General features: G+C 46.4%; 1 protein-coding gene across 6 annotated transcripts in view; it reads right to left on the bottom strand.

The window, feature by feature from the left end:
- The window catches only part of LOC144668953 (ELAV-like protein 2), a 194870-nt gene that overhangs the window by 30214 nt on the left and 142698 nt on the right, over positions 1-21958 (bottom strand). For all 6 annotated transcript variants that reach the window (XR_013573568.1, XM_078531453.1, XM_078531455.1 and 3 more), the window contains exons 3-4: positions 10615-10718; positions 1323-1476 (exon numbers count right to left, since the gene is read on the bottom strand). Coding sequence is in view for 5 of the 6 variants with exons in the window: in XM_078531453.1 (XP_078387579.1) it covers positions 1323-1476; positions 10615-10718 (258 nt within the window). In the remaining variant the exon portion in view is untranslated. The remainder of the gene's footprint in view (positions 1-1322; positions 1477-10614; positions 10719-21958) is intronic.

The raw sequence follows: 21958 nt of genomic DNA, 5'->3' as shown, positions 1-21958 counted from the left end.
TGGCCAGCTCCATTGAGCCGGTAGGCATCTCCTAGCCCCTCGCGATTTTTGTGGAGTCAGACCAGCTTCTCCATGGTTCGCGACCCCTCAGAGGAGTCGTGAACCATAGTCTGGATTCAGGAACCTTTTGAAAGTTAAGTTCAAAAGATCTTACCCATGCCCCCCAACCACTCCCCAGGGCCCCTCATACTGTCCATGCCAACTCAATGCCAATTCATGCCCCTCCCATGCCCATTCACCCAGTATGCACTATGTACATAACCAATGAGCCAAATAATAACAATGGCAAGTGGGGAGCTACTGAGAAAAAAAAACCTTCAGAAATCTTCTTTTGAAAAAAAACTGCTGCTCCTACATGAAAGTGTCAATCAGACAGAACATTAAAGTATTAATAACAGAGGCTTCAAACACTTCAAACCTCTTAATCCTGTCCAAATAAACATTGAGGTGTTGACAAAAGAGATCACAAAAACTTATCATAACCACTTAAAGATGTCAATCAAGTAAAAGCCAACAACTTACTTCAGTTGTCAAAACAGGACCTCCCGCTGAGTTAATGTTTTTATTGGTCTGGGCTCACAGCCAAACAATGCAGAATGAGTTCAGGCACAAACCCAAAGGCCATGGGGAGTGGCTGGAGGGCATGAGTTGGCATGGAAGACATGAAGAGCCATGAGGACTGGGTGGAGGGGTAATCTTGTGTGAGGGCAAGCGGGCTTTATTACAATAGGAATGAAGTCCCAAAGAACTGAGGTGGGTCTTCTAACCAGCTGGCTTCAGCACTCGCCTGCCCTGTGGCTGCCTAGAATCTGCATCCAGGGTCAGTGGGCCTGACTTTACCCTGCAACCACACCCCCCCATTTCCCATCCCCCCAAGGGAAAATTGTGTGTGACTGGGCAGTCCGGTGGGTCAGGAAATTTCCTCAGTAACGAAAATCCGGCCCTTGGAGCTGTTACAGCACCGAACGAGGCCATTCAGCCCACTGAATCCATGCCAGCTGTATTACCCATTGTATAATGTATGACTGTTTGCACATCATAGTTTTAACATGGGATCTATTGTCCGAATTTTATAAGGGTTACAGTTGATCAGTTAGGTTTGGGATTCGCTGGAGGCTCCCTTAATACTGCGGTCCTGTGTAGGTCACTAGGGATTTGTCAAGTGCATCTCACTACGATAGAATGGTGAATCAGCTAGACTCAATGTATGGCACAGCCCTCACCCTACGACTGCAGGACTATCTCATGCCTGGCATTGAGAAATAACCCCCTCAAATCTATTGACTAACCATCAACTGGCAGAGGCAGAATGTGCATCTTACCTGTAACTTGGTCAACGAGGATGCGTGAGGTGATGATTCTGCCGTACTGTGAAAAGAGTTGCTCCATCTCTTTCTGGCTCATGGTCTTGGGGAGCCCGCTGACGTACAGGTTAGCATCTCGAATGGAGGCGGAGCTGGGCCGGGCATAGGAAACCTAGAAGGCGGGAATGGTCGCACTCAAAACGCGGTTGGTTCAAATGCTTTCAGCGAGGGAATGGGAAAAGATGGAATTTTCCTGCTCCTGGTCTTCCGTGGAGAATGGTGCGTTCATTTTCTAAGACACTGTGTCAGAAAGCGAGCTTGTGCCCGGGAATTATCACATAGAGGACACCCTCTATGTCCAATTATCCCTGCCGCTAACTCTACTTTACCCGAAGATTACATATCCTCCCGATCCCTGTGCCTGCAGGCTCACAGGTGATCAAATAGCCTAACTTTTATATTGCTGGAAAGAGAGACATGATGCTGAAGCTTTTTGTCCTGCACTCATCAGGACAAATGCAAGAACGCCAATGTTTCCAAAGCTCACAACAATTTACACCACAGGAGCGGACTGGCTGGCAAGTTGACTCTGATTGGCTGAGGCGTTGCCACGGAGAAAGCAACAGGGAGCAATTTCTCCTGTAGTATAAAGTGAGCGTTTGAAACTTGGGGGGGGGCGGGATCTTCCGCACCCGCCCGCCGCCGGGGTCCTCCAAACCCGCCGCAAGTCCACGGGCTTCTGGCTGGGGCGCCGCCTCGCCCACGTGGACCCCGCCCATGACAGGGCCGGGAAATCCCAGCCTTGGGATTCTTGCATTTGTCCTGATGAGTGTAAGACGTAAACCTTCAGCATCATGTCTCTCCTTCCAGCAATATAAAAGTTAGGCTCCTTGATCACCTGTGAGCCTGCAGGCACAGGGATCGGGACGATATGTAATCTTCGGGTAAAGTGGAGTTAGCGGCAGGGATAATTGGACATAGAGGGTGTCCTCTATGTGATAATTCCCGGGCACAAGCTCACTTTCTGACACAGTGTCTCAGAAAATGAACGCACCATTCTCCATGGAAGACCAGGAGCAAGAACGACGTGATTAAGACAGTAGATGGTCCAAAGCTTTCTGATTGCTTCTGTAAGGCGATCAGAAAACAAGGAGCGATTGCACACAAACGATTGAATTTATAGTATATGCTGAACATAAACTCACAAAAACGCCATAAGTCTCTCTTGAGGTGACCTTCCATCTGTTTCCTTCCAGCGCTCCCCCACCCCCGCCACCCCCACAGCACCCAAAAAAAAAAACAACTGCCTTACATTCAGGTTTCATTAACCTGCAGCCCTAAGCCTTGACCTGGCTGCCATTTTAGGCCATGGACGGGTGGTATTGGTGCATGTCGAAGAAAGGACCATTCACGACCGATATCAAGAAGTTCTTCACAAGAAGTGATCAAAACTTGGAACTGAGACAATAGCCTTGCGTGATTTAAGAAACTGCTGAATGTTGTGTTGAGGGGGGGGTGATCTGGTTGGTGACACGAGGATGAGCTGAATGGCCTTTGTCAGCTGTATCCAGCAGCCTAAGAAGAGGAGCCGGCCCTTCAGCCCCTCGAGTCTACCCACCCATTTGGCGATCTACCTCAACACACCCATCGGAAACCCACATCGGTAATGTTTTTAAAACAAAAATTGGAAGCAATTGAGTGTTATACCCAACTGAAAGCTGCTAAGGGCAAGTATTCCGACTACCCATTCAATTTTAAAAAGCCTCGGCTAAATCAAACTGAAAGCCTAACACCCTGTTATTACATATTGAGGAAAAAAAAAATAGGTTAGAATTTCTTTTTCAGCTGATGCTCCTGATCCTGTTAAAACAAGCCATTAATTGCCTGCTACATAGAACAGATTGTGTAGTGGCGTCTTGCTGCAGTGACCTACCCATAATCCCCCTCACATTCACTACACAAGCCATCTCCATCCCAGGAGAATTCCGAAGCTAATTTTGCCATGGCAATAATGCAGCGCGACCATCTGTCAGGCAAACTGGCTTTTTAAAGGGATCCTCAGCTGATCCGACCCCACGTTGCAAGACAAGGAAAGGCGCACCCCTATGAAACCAAGGCCATCATTGCAGCTACACCCCCACGAGATGAGGTACAAAATGTTTCGTAAATTAACCTTGAGGGAACTGCGTCTCCATGGCAACCTCCAACACATGAGCATCTTTCCCCGTCAAAAAACCTGGCCTCTGCGTCTTTTATTTTTTAAAAAAAAATTAAATCAGGATGGTTTTGAAAATAATGGGTTTTTTTTTTTGGAGGGGGGGTGGGGGGAGCGGGTATGGTGGGGGGGTCGGGGGGGGTGGGGGGATGCTGGAAGGGAACAGGTGGAAGGTCACCTCAGGAGAGGCTGCTGCCATTTTTGTGAGTTTGTACTCAGCGTCTACTATAAATTAAATCGGTTGCGCGCCATCACTCCTCGTTTTCTGATTGTCCTTCAGAGCAAAGTGTTCAGGCAGCTTTACTGTCTTATTCATGCTGCTCTATGGCTCATCTACGGCCGCTTATTGTCCACGTTGGCCCCTGTGTGACTCCGGTGTCAAATGAAGGAGGATTAAAAACAGTGATACCCAGTATTTCTTTACCTTACGTTTCCTAGCTCTGTTCGCCTGGCATAGCGCTCCTCCTCACTCACGAAAGCTTTAAACGATCGTCTCCCCCCCACCCCCGCCACCCTACCCTGCCTGTCTTTTGTTTCGCAAAGAAAAAAGGTGCAGAATTCTTTGGTCTCCGCCCTCTGGCAGCTCCCGATCCCTGAGAGCCGGGACTTGCTCCCAAATCTTTCTCGCTGCTTTAATCTCTCTCGGTGCTGACAATACATCAAAAGCTGCCCCTCTGGAGTTGTCTCCCCGTTCCCCCCAAGCCCTGAGGATGCTCTGTCACACGTTCTTCTCTTAATCCTCACAGCAAGGACTTGTTACATGGCCACTCATGCTGCTCATTCCGTCCCCACAATCTCAAAAAATAAAAGGCAGAACCCTCTCACCTCTCTCAGGCCTCCCATAAAGGTGTCAGCCAAGGCTCAGAGCGTGGCACTCTCCCCTCTGAATTTATGGAGGGGGGGGTGGTTTACGGAGGGTTATGAGGACAAAGATGATCATTCTAAATCTGAGGTCGTGAATTTAAGTCCCACTCCAGGGATTTGAGTGCCTAAAATCCAGGCTGACATTCCCAGTGCAGTACTGAGGGAGTGCTGCACAGTTAGAGGTGCTGTTGATTGAATGAGACATTAAGCCAAGGCCCTGCCTGGTGGAAGGAAAGAGTAACCATGCCCAATACGTGTCCTTCAAACCCAACACGTAAAAACAGACTAAAAGCAAAATACCGCGGATGCTGGAAATCAGAAACAAAAACAGAAAATGCCGGAAAAACTCAGCAGGTCTGGCAGCGTCTGTGGAGAGTGAAACAACGTTAACGTTTTGAGTCCCGAAGGGTCATACGGACTCGAAACGTCAACTCTGTTTCTCTCGCCACAGATGCTACCAGACTTGCTGAGCTTTTCCGGCATTTTCTGTTTTTGTGTCGTAGAAACAGACTATCTGGTCATTTATCTCATTGCTGTTTGTGGGAGCTTGCTGTGTGCAATTCTACTACTGCGTTTCCTACATTGAAACTGGACACTGCGCTCGACAAAAGCAATTAAACGGGGTGTGAAGCAGTTTGGGGGCATCGTAGAGGCGCAATAAATATTCAAGTCACTTTTTTTGGGTAAAATCAACACAGTTTGTAACCAACCCAACTCTCCTCCCCCCACCCAATGCCTCTCCTTCAACCTTAGAGCAACCAGACAGAAAGAGCACATTATGTTTTGCACAACATCTCTCAGACCAAGAAGCCACAGTGCACATAGTAGGGTCAACTACCCATTTTTTGTGTGATGGTAATTAACTGGCAGCCAGGAGCCCGGAACAGATCTGACAGAGGGTCCCATCTGCTGCTCAAAGAAGCTAATTGCGAGACTGACTCACTGTGGGGATGATGCTGTCACTGGGGAGTAGAGAAATGGGATTTGACACGCCTGGCAACTGAAATACACACCAGCCACTTAGAGACACTCATTACTGGGTGATTTGTGGTTTGCTTTCTCACACGTGGGCACGAGCATATGTGAAATGGAGGACACTTAACAGCTTTCAGAGAACAATAGCCGAGTGTTGAAAAGCCCTTCTGTTCCAAATTGGCCTGGATTGTGCCAGGATTTAGGCTAATTCGCCAAATCTGGCCTGTCGCTGTGAGGAGAGAATAACTCCGTCTGAATTGTGACATAACCCTAAATATCGTTAAAAGAAGACAGTTTATTTTCTGTGAAAGAAAGAAGGAGCTTCCATTTGTACAGTGTCCTTCATCACCTTTGGGCTTTTGACACGTGGTTAATATAGGGAAACATGGCAGCCAATTTGCACACAGCAAGCTCCCACAAACAGAGTTAACGGCCAGATAACCTGTTTTTTAGTGCGTTGGTTAAGCTTTGGATATCTTTCCATCCGGCTTCCTGATCTGCTCCACAACCCTCAGTGCGAACTACATACACCTCAAACTTCTCTTGACCTTCCCTCTTCTCAGCCTGGCTTATAGTGGCCTCTACGCTCTCCAGTACTTCTCCGAGTGTCCATTCTTTAATGTGTGCGTCTAGAGCGGGAGCGAACCTTTCTTGAACTTCAGATCATCCAAATCTCTGCTGCCCATATATGAACTCACAACAATTCTTGGCGCTGACCTACAGTGAATCCAACAACATCCAATCCAACATGTTACTCACAATAAGTGCTTGTCCTAAGCTAGTCTCTTACCTCAAGCTGATTTATTCTCAAGACAACCCTGCAGTGTAGCAGCCTCTCCCAGCCCTCCCACCCTGGAGTGTTACAGCTCTTTACCAATGCCCATCACCTGTTTTAACAAAGTAGTTGTCTTAACAATGTAATTGCTGTACAATGTCATTGCCAATCAACAAGAAGATTGTTATTGGACCTTGACAGTGCAATTACTGATACATTGACACAACAACACCTCAGATTTAAAATGATCATCTTTGTCTTCATAACCACCCCCTCCTCCCAAACTCTGTAACCTCCTCCAGCCCCACAACCCCTCCGAGATCTCTGTATTTCTCCAATTCTGGTTTGTTGTGTATGCATCATTCCCTATGTCCTGGCTTTAGCGGCTATTCCCTCAGCTGTCTAGGGCATTAGGTTCTAGAATTCCCTCCATAGACCTCTCCAACTCTCCTCCCCCTTTAAGATGCCCCTTAAAACCTGGCTCTTTGACCACGCTTTTGGCTACCTGCCTATTATCTCTATGTGGCTGGCCGCCAAAGTTCATCTGATGACGTTCCTTTGAAGCACCTTGGGACATTTCATTATGTCAAAGATGCAACGCAAATGCAATTTGTTGTTGTTCTTGGTGAATTACGTGGTGACAGTGGGAGGGATCACAGTTGAATTATTGACAGTCGGAGAGGAGCTGCCAGACAGCAACCATGAGTATGACCTCTGGCTGATTTTGTCCCTCACCGCCTGGTCCTTATATGGCCTGTGCTGAGGCTGATCACAACGCCCAACACAACACAGTCCACCCACTGAACTTGGCACCTTTCTTCTCTGTTAAGTGTCAATCCACACCAGACGGAGCCTTCACTCATTGTACCATCGCAATAATGATTTTTAAACTGACCATGGTAACCTTTTGAGGGTAGCCTCCCGTCCAATTTTGATTTGGACAATCCAATTTTTTGAGAAGACTTTCTGGAATCTATTCTGTTCCACTTATTTTACTGTCTTATACTGTGGCACATTTAATGGTTAATAATACGGTTTCTCACCGTTGCAATCTATCCTATTTCCCAACGCTCATTTCTACTTGGTTTCGCTCTTCATCTCTTCTCCTAGGAACATAGGAACAGGAGGAGACCATTCAGGCCCTCAAACCTGTTCTCCCATTTATGAGATTATTTCTTACCTATATCTTAACTGCATCTACCCACTTTGGGTCCCATAACCCTTAGTACCCCTTCCTTAAGAAATTTCACTGTCAGAGTTGTATCCTCATGGTTGAGAAGTTAAATCAAGACCCCCAATAGCCCTCTCAGATGGTTATAAAAGATCACGTGACACTATTCAAAAAAGAGCAGGGGATATTCCCTGGTATCCTGGCTTGGCCAGTTCTCTCATTGCTACTTGTGGGAGCTTGCTATGCCCAAATTTTGCTGCTGTATTTCCCATAGTACAGCGGGGACTGTGTTTCAAAAGTACTTCATTGGTCAAAAAGTGCTTTGGGATGTTTGGAGGATGTGAAAGGTGCTATACAAATGCAAGCTCATTCTACACCTCTCATCTTCAAAAACCCCTACAAATCTCTTGGGCTTCCTATCCAGCCCTGTAAAGCACCTCATGTGAAGCCCTCAGAGCAGAAACAATTATATTTTCAGCCAGAGACATTTAGAATTAAAACTGCATGAGCTGTTGAACATGGATCCTTTTTTTTTAAATCTCATTCTAGCAGACTCCCTCTGCTGGTACATGTGCATGTGGTGGCCTCAAGTGGACAAAATGCAGAATGCAATTTTCAATACATTGGGACAATGGTTGGTGCTATATAAATGGAAACCCTGTTACTCATTTACTGAGCAGCATTAGCCCTGCAGTGCTTGTGGGCGGGTGTAGAATGATAGAATGTGGAACATGTACGCAAGTAGTTGAGGTGAATAGCATAGAAGCATTTAAAAGGAAGCTAGATGGGGAAGAATGGAATAGAGGGACATGTTGATGGGACTAGATAAATAAGATGGGAGGAGGCTCAAGTGGAGCATAAACACCAGTATAGCCCAGTTGGGCCGAATGGCCTAGTTCTGTGCTGCAAATATTATGTAATTGTGCCAAGGAGGTACTTCTGATAGGCTCTCATAGTCTATCCTCTGCAGTCTAATGCCAGTCAAATCCTTTAATCCTATTTGTAGGAATAAGTCATGCGAATTCTTAGCCCCGCCCATTCCCCACTTCAAAGGCTTGTATGGAAAAATATTGAAATTAAAAAATAATAATTGCGCAAGAAAATCTGGAGCTCCTGCAGTTGCTACAGAGTCACTGTGACAGCTCATTGAAGATCTGTGGCATTTGCTTTAAATCTCTTTTTTCCCAAAATAGCACAGAGCCAGAATCTTCCATCTCCTCTGACTGCCTTTATAAATAGACGCATGTGTGGCTTATTCACGGCATCCATTGTCATTGTTTTTTTTTTGTGTGAATTCCTTGGAGAATTTACGTCTCTTGTTTTCCGAACTGATAATTGTTGACTCTGGCTGTGGTTATGGTTATGGATCTCTGTGGATTCCCCACAGCCCCCCTTCACATCTCGTCCAAGTGCTGATTCTTCATACGTGACCCTCCCCAGTGGGTGATTAATTCATGTGTGTCTGTGGGCTCGATTTTAACTCTCTCCCCTCCTCCCCCACCCCACCAACCCCAACACTCCCCACCCCCGTCCCACCATCTTGGCTGCATGGTGGAAACTAGGCCCGGTGGGGTGGGGAGTGGAGGAGGGTAAAATTGATCAGGGGCATTAACTGGTGCTTTCCTACTCTTCCCCCGCATCCCCACAATACCAGCCTCCACCCCCACCCCGGCCCCAATCTACCCGACTGCAATTTTAACATTTTAATGAGCATTTTAGCCCAAACACTTGAGGTGGCAGGGTAGGGTGGGGTTGGGGGGTGTGATTTCTTTCCAAACAGGCAGATAGGGCTACATTGATGTAATTGGGGGCTCACCTCTGCCATTTTGACCCAAGGGCCGAGCCAGCGGTGAGGGCAGGGGGCGCTCAGCAATCTCATTTTGGAGGAGGCTTTCTGGAAAGTTCTGGAATCTATTTTGTTTTGTGTTACTTCTGTGTCGTACACTGTGGCACATTTAATGGTTTAAGCAGCCAGTATCTCACCATCAGGATATTTTCTAGTCTTATTTTCCAACTGTAATCTCCACTTGAGTCTTCTGTTCATTGCCTCTCGTAGGGACATAGGGACAGGAGGAGGTCATTTGCCCTCTGGAGCCTGTTCTGCCGTTCGGTGAGATTGTGGCACGTCTGTACCTTGACTCCATCTTCTATATTCCTGAATTACCCTCGCTTAACAAAAATCGATCAAGCCCAAGGTGTGAAATTTCAATCGGCCTGGTTTTGAGTTGGGACAAACAGGATTTGGGAGGGAGATGGGGGTGGGGGGAAGTGGGGTGGGCAGAGAAGCAGAGACGGTGGGGAGAAGCTGAGGTGGGTACCCTGCCAGGCAAAAGCTGCCAGGCACAGAAGCCAGGGCGAACAAGTTCCAACAAAGTGACCTTTTTTTCAAAAGTTTTAAAAAGAAATCTCCATGTAGACAGGAGAATGGGAAGGGTTTTGTTTTTTTTATTATTCTTTCATGGGATATGGGCCTCACTGGCAAGGCCAAACAAGGGAGACAAAGGGTATAGAGGGAAAGAGGAAAATAGAGGCCACAATCAGATCCCCATGACCTAGCTGAATGGTGGAGCAGGCTCAAGGGGCCAAATGGCCTATTCCTGCTCCTAATTTGTATGTATGTTTGTATCTCTAATTGCCCTTGAACTATGTGGCTTGCTAGGCCATTTCAGAGGGGCAGTTAAGAGTCAACTACATCGCTGTGGGTCTGGAGTCACAGGTAGGTCAGGCTGAGTAAGGAGGGCAGATTTCCTTCCCTAAAGGACATTAGTGAACCAGATGGGTTTTTACAACACTCGATGATAGGCTCATGGTCACCATCACTGAGACTGGCTTTATATTCTAGATTGATGTCCGCAGAACATTAGCCTGTACCCTCTGGATTACTGATCCAGCGACGTCACCATGACACCACCTTCTTTAGCAAAATCTAAAGAACGTACAGCCCAGAAAAAGGCCATCCGGTCCACTGACACATTCTGGTGTTTTGTTCTCCATATCTTTTTCCTTGCACCCCGACTTCACCTCAACCCTAATGGATATATCTTTCTATTCCCTTCTCTCATATGTTCATCAAGCTCCTCCTTAAACACATCAAATACCGGGCGCAATAAATCACGGGTGTTGGTTAGCTCAGTTGGCTCAATGGCTACAACGTGGTGCAGGCTAACACCACAATCACTGTATTGGCTGAGATAGTCCCTGGGGCTTGCCTCCTCACTGTGCCCTGTGGTAATATCATGGTATAAGGCACGATTTGCAATCCTCAGACAATGAGGAGGCTACAAGAAGAGTTGCCAAGAGCTCTGCCTACCTTGATAGTTTTAGTTTGCAGCTTGAGTCCGTTTAAGGTGTTAATGGCTTTGTCCGCGTCATTTGGATCCACGTAGTTTACGAATCCGTATCCTAAGCTCTGGCCTGCAAGGTGACAGAGAAGATTAAAAGAGGTCAGGTTCCAGCAGAGAATGTAAGAATTATTGAAAAGGGAAGATCCCCTCAGTACATCGCGTTATGGTAACATTACAAACTGTTCTTTGCAAGGAGTGGGGTTCACAATTGCACCGCACAACGTGGAGGAAGACTGACGCATTTATCACTTTGCCCCACACTCAAAAACCACCATTTCCATTGCTTAGGGGGCCCTCATCTGCAAGGCGTGTGGTACCCATGGTTTCCAACCCTTCAGGATTTCCCTGGAGTCCCCAGGAATTCAAAGATAATCTCCAGGAGCAAAAATCAGGAGCAAAATCAGAGGGACCATTAAAAAAAATGAACACTTTAAAAAAAAATTAACTGATTATTATAAAGGGGGGCTGGTTAGCTCAGTTGGCTAGGTGGCTCGTGTGTGGTTCAGAATAATTCCAACAGCACAGGCTCTGATCACCATTCCGGCTGTGGTAGACCTGGGGCCTGCCTCTCGCCCTGGCCGGTACCAAAATCGTGACTTAAACTAAGATTCGACAACCCTGAAATTGAGGATTCTCCTTGGAGAAGAAGTAGATCACTTACAAAAATGGGAATGAAGCCTCTTTGATTGCCAGTCAAGAGCCATCCAATCAGGTAATGAATAATCTGCCCACTTTCCAATTGGCTTGGGAAGGCAAGGCACCATGAGGATGGACATGGTGGTGGACCAATGGCGAGAATGTGGAGGTGGGGTAGTTGGAGATGGGAGGACTTGTGGTGAAGCTCTGGCAATTTGTCCAGGGTCGGCGACCCTATTGTGGAAGGTCTCCTTGGGCATTCCACAATCCTGCAAAGCCAAAGGCGCGTTCACCACAACAATAAATTCCCATTTGGAGTCTGAAAACTGAAGGAACGTTTCAGTCCCCATTTGCCTTGAAAGGGGTCAGAGTTTTGAGGAGGAAACAATGTTCAGCAGATCTCCTTTAAGGACAGATGATGCAATTCAAAATCAATCTGTGTTGTAATGTGTCAGAAATAAAGGTTTGCGAAGTAATCTTTAAAAAAAATTATTGTGGTGATTTTGTAGCACTACTTTTGCTAATTGACTTCATTTATTCTTTCACAGGATGTGGGCATCGCTAGCTAGGTCTGCATTTATTGCGCATCACTAGTTGCCCTTGATAAGGTGGGGGTGAAGGAGTTCCAGGATTTTGACCCAGCGACAGCGAAGGAACGGCGATATATTTCCAAGTCAGGATGGTGAATGACTTAGAGGGGAACTTCCAGGTGGTGGTGTTCCCATCTATCTGCTGCCCTTGTCCTTCTAGATGGTAGAGAGTGCGGGCTTGGAAGGTGCCTTGTTGAGTTACTGCAGTGCATCTTGTAGATGGTATACACTGCTGCCATTGTGCGTTGATGGTGGAGGGAGTGTGGTTAAGGAGATGGATAGGGTACAAGTTAAGCGGGCTTCTTTGTCCTGGATGGTGTTGAGCTTCTTGAGTGTTGTGGGAGCTGTACTCATCCAGGCAAGCGGAGAGTATTCCATCACACTCCCGACTTGTGCCTTGTAGATGGCGGACAGGCTTTGGGGAGTCAGGAGGTGAGTTCTCGTCACAGGATTCCTAGCCTCTGACCTGCTCTTGTAGCCACAGTATTTATATGCCTAGTCCAGTTCAGTTTCTGGTCAATGGTAACCCCCAGGATATTGCTAGTGGAGGATTCTGCGAAGGTAATGCCATTGAATGTCAAGAGGTGATGGTTATATTCTCTCTTGTTGGAGGTGGTCATTGCCTGGCACTTGTGTGGTGTGAATGTCTCTTGCTACTTATCAGCCCAAGCCTGAATATTGTCCAGATATTGCTGCATTTGGACATGGACTGCTTCAGTATCTGAGGAGTCGCGAATGGTGCTGAACATTGTGCAATCATCAGCGAACATCCCTACTTCTGACTTTATGATGGGAGAAAGGTCATTGATGAAGTAGTTTCGCCCCTGATTCCCATTGACTCCAGTTTTGCTAGGGCTCCTTGATGTCACACTCGGTCAAATGCTCGCCTCTGGAGTTCAGCTCTTTTGTCCATGTTTGGATCAAGGCTGTAATGAGGTCAAGAGTTGAGTGGCCCTGGCGGAACCCAAACTGAGCATCAGTGAGCAGGTTATTGCTGAGTGAGTGCCTATGACACCTTCCATCATTTTGCTGATGGTTGAGAGTAGACTGCAGGGTGAAAGGTTATCGGAGGTAGGTGGGAGGTTAAAATCAAATCAGCCACGACCTTATTGAATGGCGGAACAGGCTCGAGGGGCCCTACTAATTCGCTTGTTCGTTTGACTGATGGGTTTGTAACTGGCTGGGTTCCATTCATCCTGCTTTTTGTGTACAAGACATACCTGGACAATTTTCCACATTGCCGGGTAGATGCCAGTGTTGTAGCTGTACTGGAACAGCTTGGCTAGGGTTGTGGCTAGTTCTGGAGCACAAGTCTGCAGTACTATTGCTGGAATATTGTCAGGGCCCATAGCCTTTGCAGTATCCAGTGCCTTCAGCTGTTTCTTGATATCACGTGGAGTGAATCGAATTGGCTGAAGACTGGCATCTGTGATGCTGGGGACCTCAGGAGGAGGCAGTGTTGCTATGGCGATATCCTACAAATTGCAGTGCACAGAGTTGTGATACAATCAGCAGCAATGATTTGCTGCCCTATCAAATCCTCCCGTAAAGCAGTGTTTCGGCTGCCTCTGGGAATGTATATGTGAAGTTTCAGACTCAGGATCTGCTTAGACACTGTAAATTTAAGCATTTGGTTAACTTGCTGGGTTGAATATTGAATTTGGGGGCAGGAAACAGGAACTGGGACTGTTCCTGGGTCTGAGAGAGGGGGGAGAGGGGTGGGTGGGGGGTGGGGGGGGGAAACAGTCACTCATTGTGGTTTTGACAGCGGTGCCCTTCAGTTGGCATGGCAACGGGTTCCCTGTTCAATTGAGGGCGGTAGGCGGGCTCTCGAAACCAGAGGGCCAATCAGGGGCCTTGCATCTTGGGAGGAGCAGCAGGCTGCAGTGGAGGGTAGGTAGCTGTGGGGGAGCTTCATGGAAGTACTCTCTTACCAGCCTTTTGATAAATGTAATTAAGTAACAGAAAAAAACAGCCAGGCCGCCAGTGTGGGGTTTGTGGGACAGGGGGTTGGTGGCAAAGGAGGGTGGCAGGGTTGGGGGGGGTGGGGAAATCCCTCTAATGGGCAGCCTTTGGCTGCAACCCCACCCAGGCAGGAAGGTATGCCTGTCGCTTGATGCTCATCTCCAGACAGCTACCTACCCCTTCCCCTTGTGTCAACCTTCTTGAACTGCCCTTCATAACGCTCTCAATGAGCCTAATTGGCTGTCCACCACGTGGGGATGGGTGGCTCTGCTGGCCCTGTATGCACTGCGGTGAATGTGGCTGGTGCTGGAATTTTCAGGCCTAGCTCACCTCCCTTCCCGACCTCACGGAGTCCGAGAACCCTACCCATTGTGTCGCACTGGTTCGAATCATATTCCCTTGCACTGGGCAGGAGGAGGATATCTAATGGGGGCCGCCTGGTATTTGGTTTGTTACATGAGAACTAGGGAAGAAATTGCATCCAGGTAACGCCCTCAGGAAAATCCCAAAGTGCCTCATGGTCAATGAGTTAATTTTGAGGTAGTCACTATTGCTTTGCAGGTAAATTGCAACTGCCAATTGGCACATGACAAGGTCCCTTAAACAATGAATGGGACCAATAACCAATTAGTCTGATTTTTTTTGGTGCATTTTGGGTCAGGATAAGATGGGTATTTTCTCCTTTTCTTCAAAGAAGTGACAAGGCATTTTTATATACACCTCATTCATCGCATTAAAAAAAAAATGGCGCCTCCAACAGTGTAGCACTCTCTCTGTACTGCACTGGAATATCAGCTGAGATTTAGCGCTTGACCCTGTGGAGTGGGCCTTGAACCTGCAACTTCCTGAGTCAGGGGTGAGAGGGCAAACCACCACAGAAGATCCAGCGTGTGCAAACGCTGTGGGGTAGCGTTATGTCCTGAAGCTGATACAGCACCTGCTGTAGTTTGTACATTCGTCAATAGCCACTAAGAGTAAGATATACATTTATATCCTATATGCATGGTAATGACAAGGCGAATTGACCATTTAGCCCAACCAGACCACCTTGGTCATATTTCCCACCTGTGTAGTAGACTTAATCCTGCCCTGTCTCCAAATTCCTTTATTCCTATTCCTTCAATCATCAGTCCACTCTTGTCTTAACTGTGGACATAATCTCTCCTTTAATCATTTATCCTCTACATTTAAAAAAAAACTTCTCTGGTTCTCTGTTCCAAATCTCATATATTTAATCTCCAATCAAAACGTTGCCATTTATCCCTCAGTCAACATCACAGCACCTTCACTGTCGCTGGGTCAAAATCCTAGAACTCCCTCCCTAACAACACTGTGGATATACCTACACCACATGGACTGCAGCGGTTCAAGAAGGCAGCTCACCACCGCCTTCTGAAGGGCAACTAGAGATGGGCAATAAATGCTGGCCCAGCCAGTGAAGCCCACATCCTATAAATGAATTTAAAAAAGCAGATTATCTGGTCTTTATCACATTGCTGTTTGGGAGACCTTGCTGTGTGCAAATTGGCTGCTGACTTACATTTACAACAGTGACTACACTTTAAAAGTATTTCAGTGGCTGTAAACTGTTTGGAATTCCTGGTGGTTGGGAAAGGTGCTATATGTATGCATGTCTTTCAAGTTTTTCTCATTCTCCTCACTCACAGGGAGGCGATTGGAGTACATGAATAAAGAAGCCTTGCTACAATTGTATAGGGCTTCAGTGAGACCACACCTGTGTCCAGCTTTGGTCTTCATATTTAAGGAAAGAAATACTTGCATTGGAGTTGGTACAGTGAAGGTTCTCTAGATTGGTCTTAGGATGAGAGGGTTGTCCTATGATGAGAGGCTGAGCAATTTGGATCTATATTCTCTGGAGTTTAGAAGAACGCGAGGCGATCTCATCGAATCATACAAGATTCTGAAGGGGCTTGACAGGGTGGACACTGAGAGGTTGTTTCCCCTGGATGGGGAACCTAGAACACGGGGGCACAGTCTCAGGATCAGAGGCCTATCATTTAGGACTGAGATGAGGAGAACTTTTTTTGGTTGTGAATCTTTGGAATTCTCTATTCCAGAGGGTCATGGAAGTGCCATCATTGAATACATTTAAGGCTGGGATAGACAGATTTCTGGTCTCCTTGGGTATTGAGGGATATGGGGAGCAGGCAGGAAAGTGGAGTTGGAGCCAAACATCAGCCATAATTGTAATGAGTGGCAGAGCAGGCTTGAGGGGCCATATGGTCTACTCCTGCTCCTATTTCTTATGTTACGTTCTAATGTTTCAATCTACCCTGTCAAATCCCTTCATGGTTTGAAGCACTCCTATTAAATCCCCACTTAATGTCCTCTGGCCTAATAAAAACTTTATCAAGCCTTTCTTTGTGCTTGAATTCCCTTAAGCTAGGTTGCATGCAGCTTAGTGAATCTGTGCTGTGCCCTCTCCATTGGCTCAACATTCTTCCTAGACTTTGGAACCCCAAATTACAGTTCTCCAACTGTGGTCTTATTCAGGTTACAAAGAGGTTCATCGTTGCATCTCAATTTTTATATTCTGTACCTCTTGCTATAAAACCCAATATCAGATGAGATATATTTTACTTTAGTTGAGCTAGGCCTTTTCTATTTAAGTCACCGCTCCTAATATTGTGTGAGCCTGAATCCTTGAATCCTTCTGCTTCTCCACATCACCCAATCTTCCTCCATGCAGCGTGTCACTAGAGTGAAGGTATAATGGAAGTACAAGTAAAACCCCAAACTAAACGTCTACTGTTTGACGGGATTCTGTGATTGGACGGCACTTGCTGAACAATCCTGAGTGCGCTAATAGCTTACACTAGCAACCAATTTAAGCTAATCAGACGAGCTCGTAAAGTGGCTAATTTATACTTGCTAGAAGCAACATACATTCATACGCAAGGACCCGTTCTCTGCAAACAAAAGGAATATGTTCAAACCTTGCACCTTTTTTGAATTATCGGGGAGCTTGGGGAGCCTATAGTTTCCCATTGCTTTCACCATGACAAAGCCTCGGCCAATCAGTTTTGACTTGCCAGCCAATCAACACCCTTTTCTCTTTTAGTATAAGTTGTTGTGGTCGTTTGAAATTTAGCATTCTTGCATTTGTCCTGATGAGAGCAAGATGAACTGCTTCGGCAACATGTCTCTCTTTTCAGCGAATTGGAAGTACAATTATTTCTTTACTCAAAGGTACTAACTCAAAATTGTCGATGATGAATTCCTTATCATGTCTCAGAAACAGGCATTTTGGCGCAGCAACTCACTATAAATAGCAACAGGCTGAATAATTAGCTACACTGTTTTAGGTACTTTTGTTTTTTTTTTAAGCCTGTCCTTGGATTTTAAGTGTTGTTAGCAGGGGCAACATTTGTTGCCCATCCTTATTTGCCTTCTTGAACTGCTGCAATGTGTGAGGTGTAGGTACACCCATAGTGCTGTTGGGTATTGGGAGCTCCAGGATTTTGACCTGGAGGGATCAGTGTTCGATCCAAGTCAGGATGGTGTGCGACTTGGAGGGGACTATGCAGATGACCAGTGTTGCTTCCTGAAAGCCCCCGTGCAGGCCGCGAACCATTTGGCCCTTTTAAATGACCACACGTGCACAGTCGGCAACAAAAAAATTAAGAAGCCATGCCAATCTATCAGTAATTACATTGTTATTGGACCCTGACAATCTTCTTGTTGACTGGCAATGATGTTGTATCGCAATGACACTGTTGAGGCAACTGCATTGGTAAAACAGGTGATGGGCATTGGCTCACCCATAAATGAGTACAGCTGTAACACCCCAGTGTGCAATGGACTGGGAGAATCTGCTGCATTGCAGAGTTGTCTTGAGAATAAACCAGCTTGAAGCAAAAGATCAGCTTGGACTCAGTCTTCCATTACAAGCACTTACGGTGAGTAACAGCCGTGCACTTAAATCATCCACAACCTCCGGAAAAAAATTAGAAGGAATGTTGGAGGTGGTGGTGTTCCCATGCATCTCATGCCCTTGTCCTCCTAGGTGGTGGAGAGCATGGGTTTGGGAGGTGCTGTTGAGGGAGGAATGTTGGCTCAGACATGGGGTAAACTCACCGTTACAGGGGCCTCCAATGCCCATCGGTGGAAGTGGACCAGGCGGCGAGGCCCAGTTTCATGTACCATCTAAAGAATTTTTATTTTAATCCCTTCATGGTATGTGAGCATTTGTGGCCCATCCCTGATGTTTCAATCAATGCAGCACTCCCACTAGCACTGCAGTGTAAGCTTGGGTTATAACGGTCAGGCACCGGAGTGTGGCTTGAACCTATGACCTTCTGAGGCTACCAATTAAACCAAGATATTCCCCATGTGGTTCAGCAAATTCCTAGAGTTTGCAGGAACTCCACCTGCCCAAGTGTTCCTGGCCCACCACCCACCCCCTCAGACCCCCTTATACATAGGGTTGCCAACTGTGATTAAATGGATTCCTGGAGGTTTCATCACATGATTTGCCCCCACGCTCCAGCCATTAGTCGGCCAACACATCCATCCTTGTGACGCACTGCCCTCCTACGCCAATTGGGAAACAAAAAGACTCATTACCCAACCGGATGATGCTTGACTGTCAGCCAAACAACCTTTATTTCCCTCCACCGTTTTCAATATTTTTATATCCGGTAAAGAGAAGTGTTCAAAGAAAATGATAAAAATAAAAGTCTTTTTTAATGCCCTGATGATTTTTCTCCAGGGTTGCACACGGCAGTGCCCTGGAGGTTGATTTTCCAATCCTGGAGACTTCCAGGCCAATCCTGGAGGGTTGGCAACCCTACTCATACAGCGAGAATATCCCTTTAATAGTCTTGCCATGATTTCTACCCTACACTATTCTCAAGCTTTAAAATTCAGGCCAAAGAAACATCATTTCAGCTACTTCTTAAAGGAGAGGGAATTATGCAAATAATCTGCTCATTTGTACGCGGCAGAAGTAAACATCTGAAATATTAATGGGCCAGATTTTAACTCACTCGCATCCCATTCAGCCACACAGAGTCAAAATTGGGACCACATCGTTTAACACCTCATTGTATGGAGAGCAAATACAATTGCGTTCTCGTGGATTTTAAACCACACAATGTTCAGAAAATATATTGTTTGCTGTGTTCTGGTTGAGGTATTTATACAGCTGTGTATTTATACATGGAATCATAGATAACTGGTGATGATTGTGGCATCAAGATTGGTAATAGAATTGCAGAATTGTTACAGTGCAGGAAGAGGCCATTCGGCCCATTGTGTCTGCACTGACTCACCAAATGAGCACTATGACTTAGTGCCATTCTCTTGCCTTTTCCCCATAACCCTACACATTGTTTCTATTTAAATAATCATTTAATGCCCGCTTGAATGCCTCGATTGAACCTGCCCCCACCACACTTCCAGGCAGTGCATTCCAGACTTGAACCACTCGCTGTGTGAAATGCTTTTTCTCACATCACATTTTGCAAAGCACTTCAAATCTGTGCCATCTCGTTCTCAATCCTTTTACGAGCGGGAACAGTTTCTCCCTATCTATTCTATCCAGCCCCTTCATGATTTTGAACACCTCTATCAAATCTCCTCTTAGCCTTCTCCTCTCCTAGGAGAACAGTCCCAACCTCTCCAATTTATCTTCATAACTGAAGTTTCTCATCCCTGGGACCATTCGTGTAAACCTCTTCTGCACTCTCTCCAATGTGTTCACATCCTTCCTATAGTGTGGCGCCCAGAACTGTACACAATACTGCAGCTGAGGTCTAACTGGTGTCTTATATAAATTCAGCATCACCTCCTTTCTCTTGTACTCTATGCCCCTATTAATAAAGCCCAGGATACTATATGCTTTATTAACTGCTCTCTCCACCTGTCCTGCCACCTTCAATGATCTATGCGCATATACACCCAGGTCCTTCTGCTCCTGCACCCCCTTAAGAATTGTACCCTTTATTTTATATTATCTCTGCATGTTCTTCCTACCAAAATGCATCATCTGACACTTCTCCACATTGAACTTCATCTGCCACCTATCTGCCCACTCCACCAACCTGTCTATGTCCTTTGGAAGTTCTACACTGTCCTCCTCACGGTTTACAATGATTCCAAGTCATCCGCAAAGTTTAAAGTTGTCCCCTGCACACCAAGATCTGCATATCTGCGTGTAATCACTTCCAGTTGTTAATTCTTGATAATTCTCCAATACTCACTTATTCTCTTATAGTCACACCTAGATATCTATTATTCTGTTACAGAATCATAGAATGGTTACAGCACAGTAGGAGGCCATTTAGCCTGTCGTGTCCATGGCAACTCTCTGCGAGAGCAACTCAGCTAGTCCCACGTGTCCCCACCCCTTTCCTGTAATCCTGCAAATGATTTTTCTTTGCATCATAACTGGAAAGTCTCCGCTCAACACCCCTCCCCGGCTTCCTGTCCTCGCGAACATCACTCTGCCACACATCTGTCACTGACTGACCAAAACCCACACAAGCTGGTTGAGACCATTCGTGCTGCTCTGTGCTTCCCACTCCATGATGGCCTGTTCAACCCGCCTACTGGCTGCCTCCCATCTTGGCGCCCCATCCGAAGCACCCTTCCTGAGCAAGATCTACCAGCTGACATCGTCTGGGTGAGGGACGGGGAGACTGGGAAAGCCACTAGCAAGTTCCTCGTGACAAACCCTATCTGTCGAATGGCAGGATTTGAACCACCACAGCGAGGGTGGTCCTTGCTAAATAGGTTCAGGACAGACCAACGCCCCTGTACAGCCAACCTACACCACTGGGGCCTCAGACCAAACCCCTTATGTACTAATGGAAAGACACAAACAATGCTCCACATTACTGAGGAGTGTTCCCTCCACAGACTAAGTGGCGGACTAATCACCTAAACTCAGCCAATGAGGAGGCGTCGGGAATTTGCATTCGCTGAATAATAAAAATAATCATTTCTCTCCAGGTGCTTATCCAATTCTCTTTTGAAAGCCACAACTCAATCTGCCTCCATCGGGCAGGACGTTCCAGACCCCAACTACTCATTGGGTTAATAAAAGAAAGCTTTTCCTTATGTTGTACCTTGATCACCACTATTTTCTAAGCAAATCGCTACAAGACTGGTGTAATGTTTAAACTGTTGTGTTTGTGTTGTGTTGTGTTTGACATCATATCCCATGTTACTGGCAGAGATGCTCCGTTGCTAACACACAGCTGGTAAAATAGCTCACAGGCGGGACTTTGCAGTTAATGCATAAATTAATCTGCTCTTAACCTGTTCTAATGATTGAGCACCAAGTCCCTACCGAGGTGTCAACTGGTTTTGCGAACAGTGTTGTCCCAGCCGTACAAAAAGTTAAAAAGTGAGGGAGCATGACAGAGATCTAGGACAATCTTGTGTCTAACAGAACGATGCTGTGTATCAAAGTAAGCGTGTGTGTGAAATGCTCCGAGACATAACTCTGAGACTTGATCGAGTGTTCCACAAACGCAAGTAGCTAAACTGCGTCTTTAACTTGTCAGCCTCTTTCCCCCAAACAAGGGGATGATAAACGACAGCGCTTCAAAGAAACATTTCCTCGACACAAAGCCGCCTTTTGAGCTGCAGCCACTGTTACTGTGACAGGGCAAAGTGATTGAGGGGTTGGGGGGGGGTTGCTGTAAACATTTGTGTACCTGACGCGGCAGAAACATGACAGAAAGGTACACTTAAAGATGTCTGGGCGGCAAACTAACAAAAGGCAGGGAGTTGACGTTACAAGGAGGGAAGCCGTGATTGTGAATGATTGTCAAAACTTGTCATGCGAAAGATGGTCGAGGATTAACGGGAGCAGGAATGCTGATTGATAGTTCCCATTGATCAGTTGTTGAATCATCCTGTTCTTTGAGGCAGGCAGGCAGTCTGAGCTAGAGATTCAACTGGTGAACAAGGCTCAATCAACCTGGAGAACTGACTACAGGGTGAAGTTTACTTGGAACTGAAAGCAAAACCTTGCTGTCTTCAGGTAACTGAATGACAGCAACAACTTGCATTTATATATCGCCTCTAACCGAAGCCAGAAGTCACCCAGGCGCTTCACGGGAGCTTCCTTAAACAAAATTCAAGCCGC

This window comes from Cetorhinus maximus, chromosome 28 (genome assembly GCF_964194155.1).
Source record: "Cetorhinus maximus chromosome 28, sCetMax3.hap1.1, whole genome shotgun sequence".
In the NCBI taxonomy this organism is placed as follows: domain Eukaryota; kingdom Metazoa; phylum Chordata; class Chondrichthyes; order Lamniformes; family Cetorhinidae; genus Cetorhinus; species Cetorhinus maximus.
This window is presented reverse-complemented; position numbering and strand designations above follow the sequence as displayed.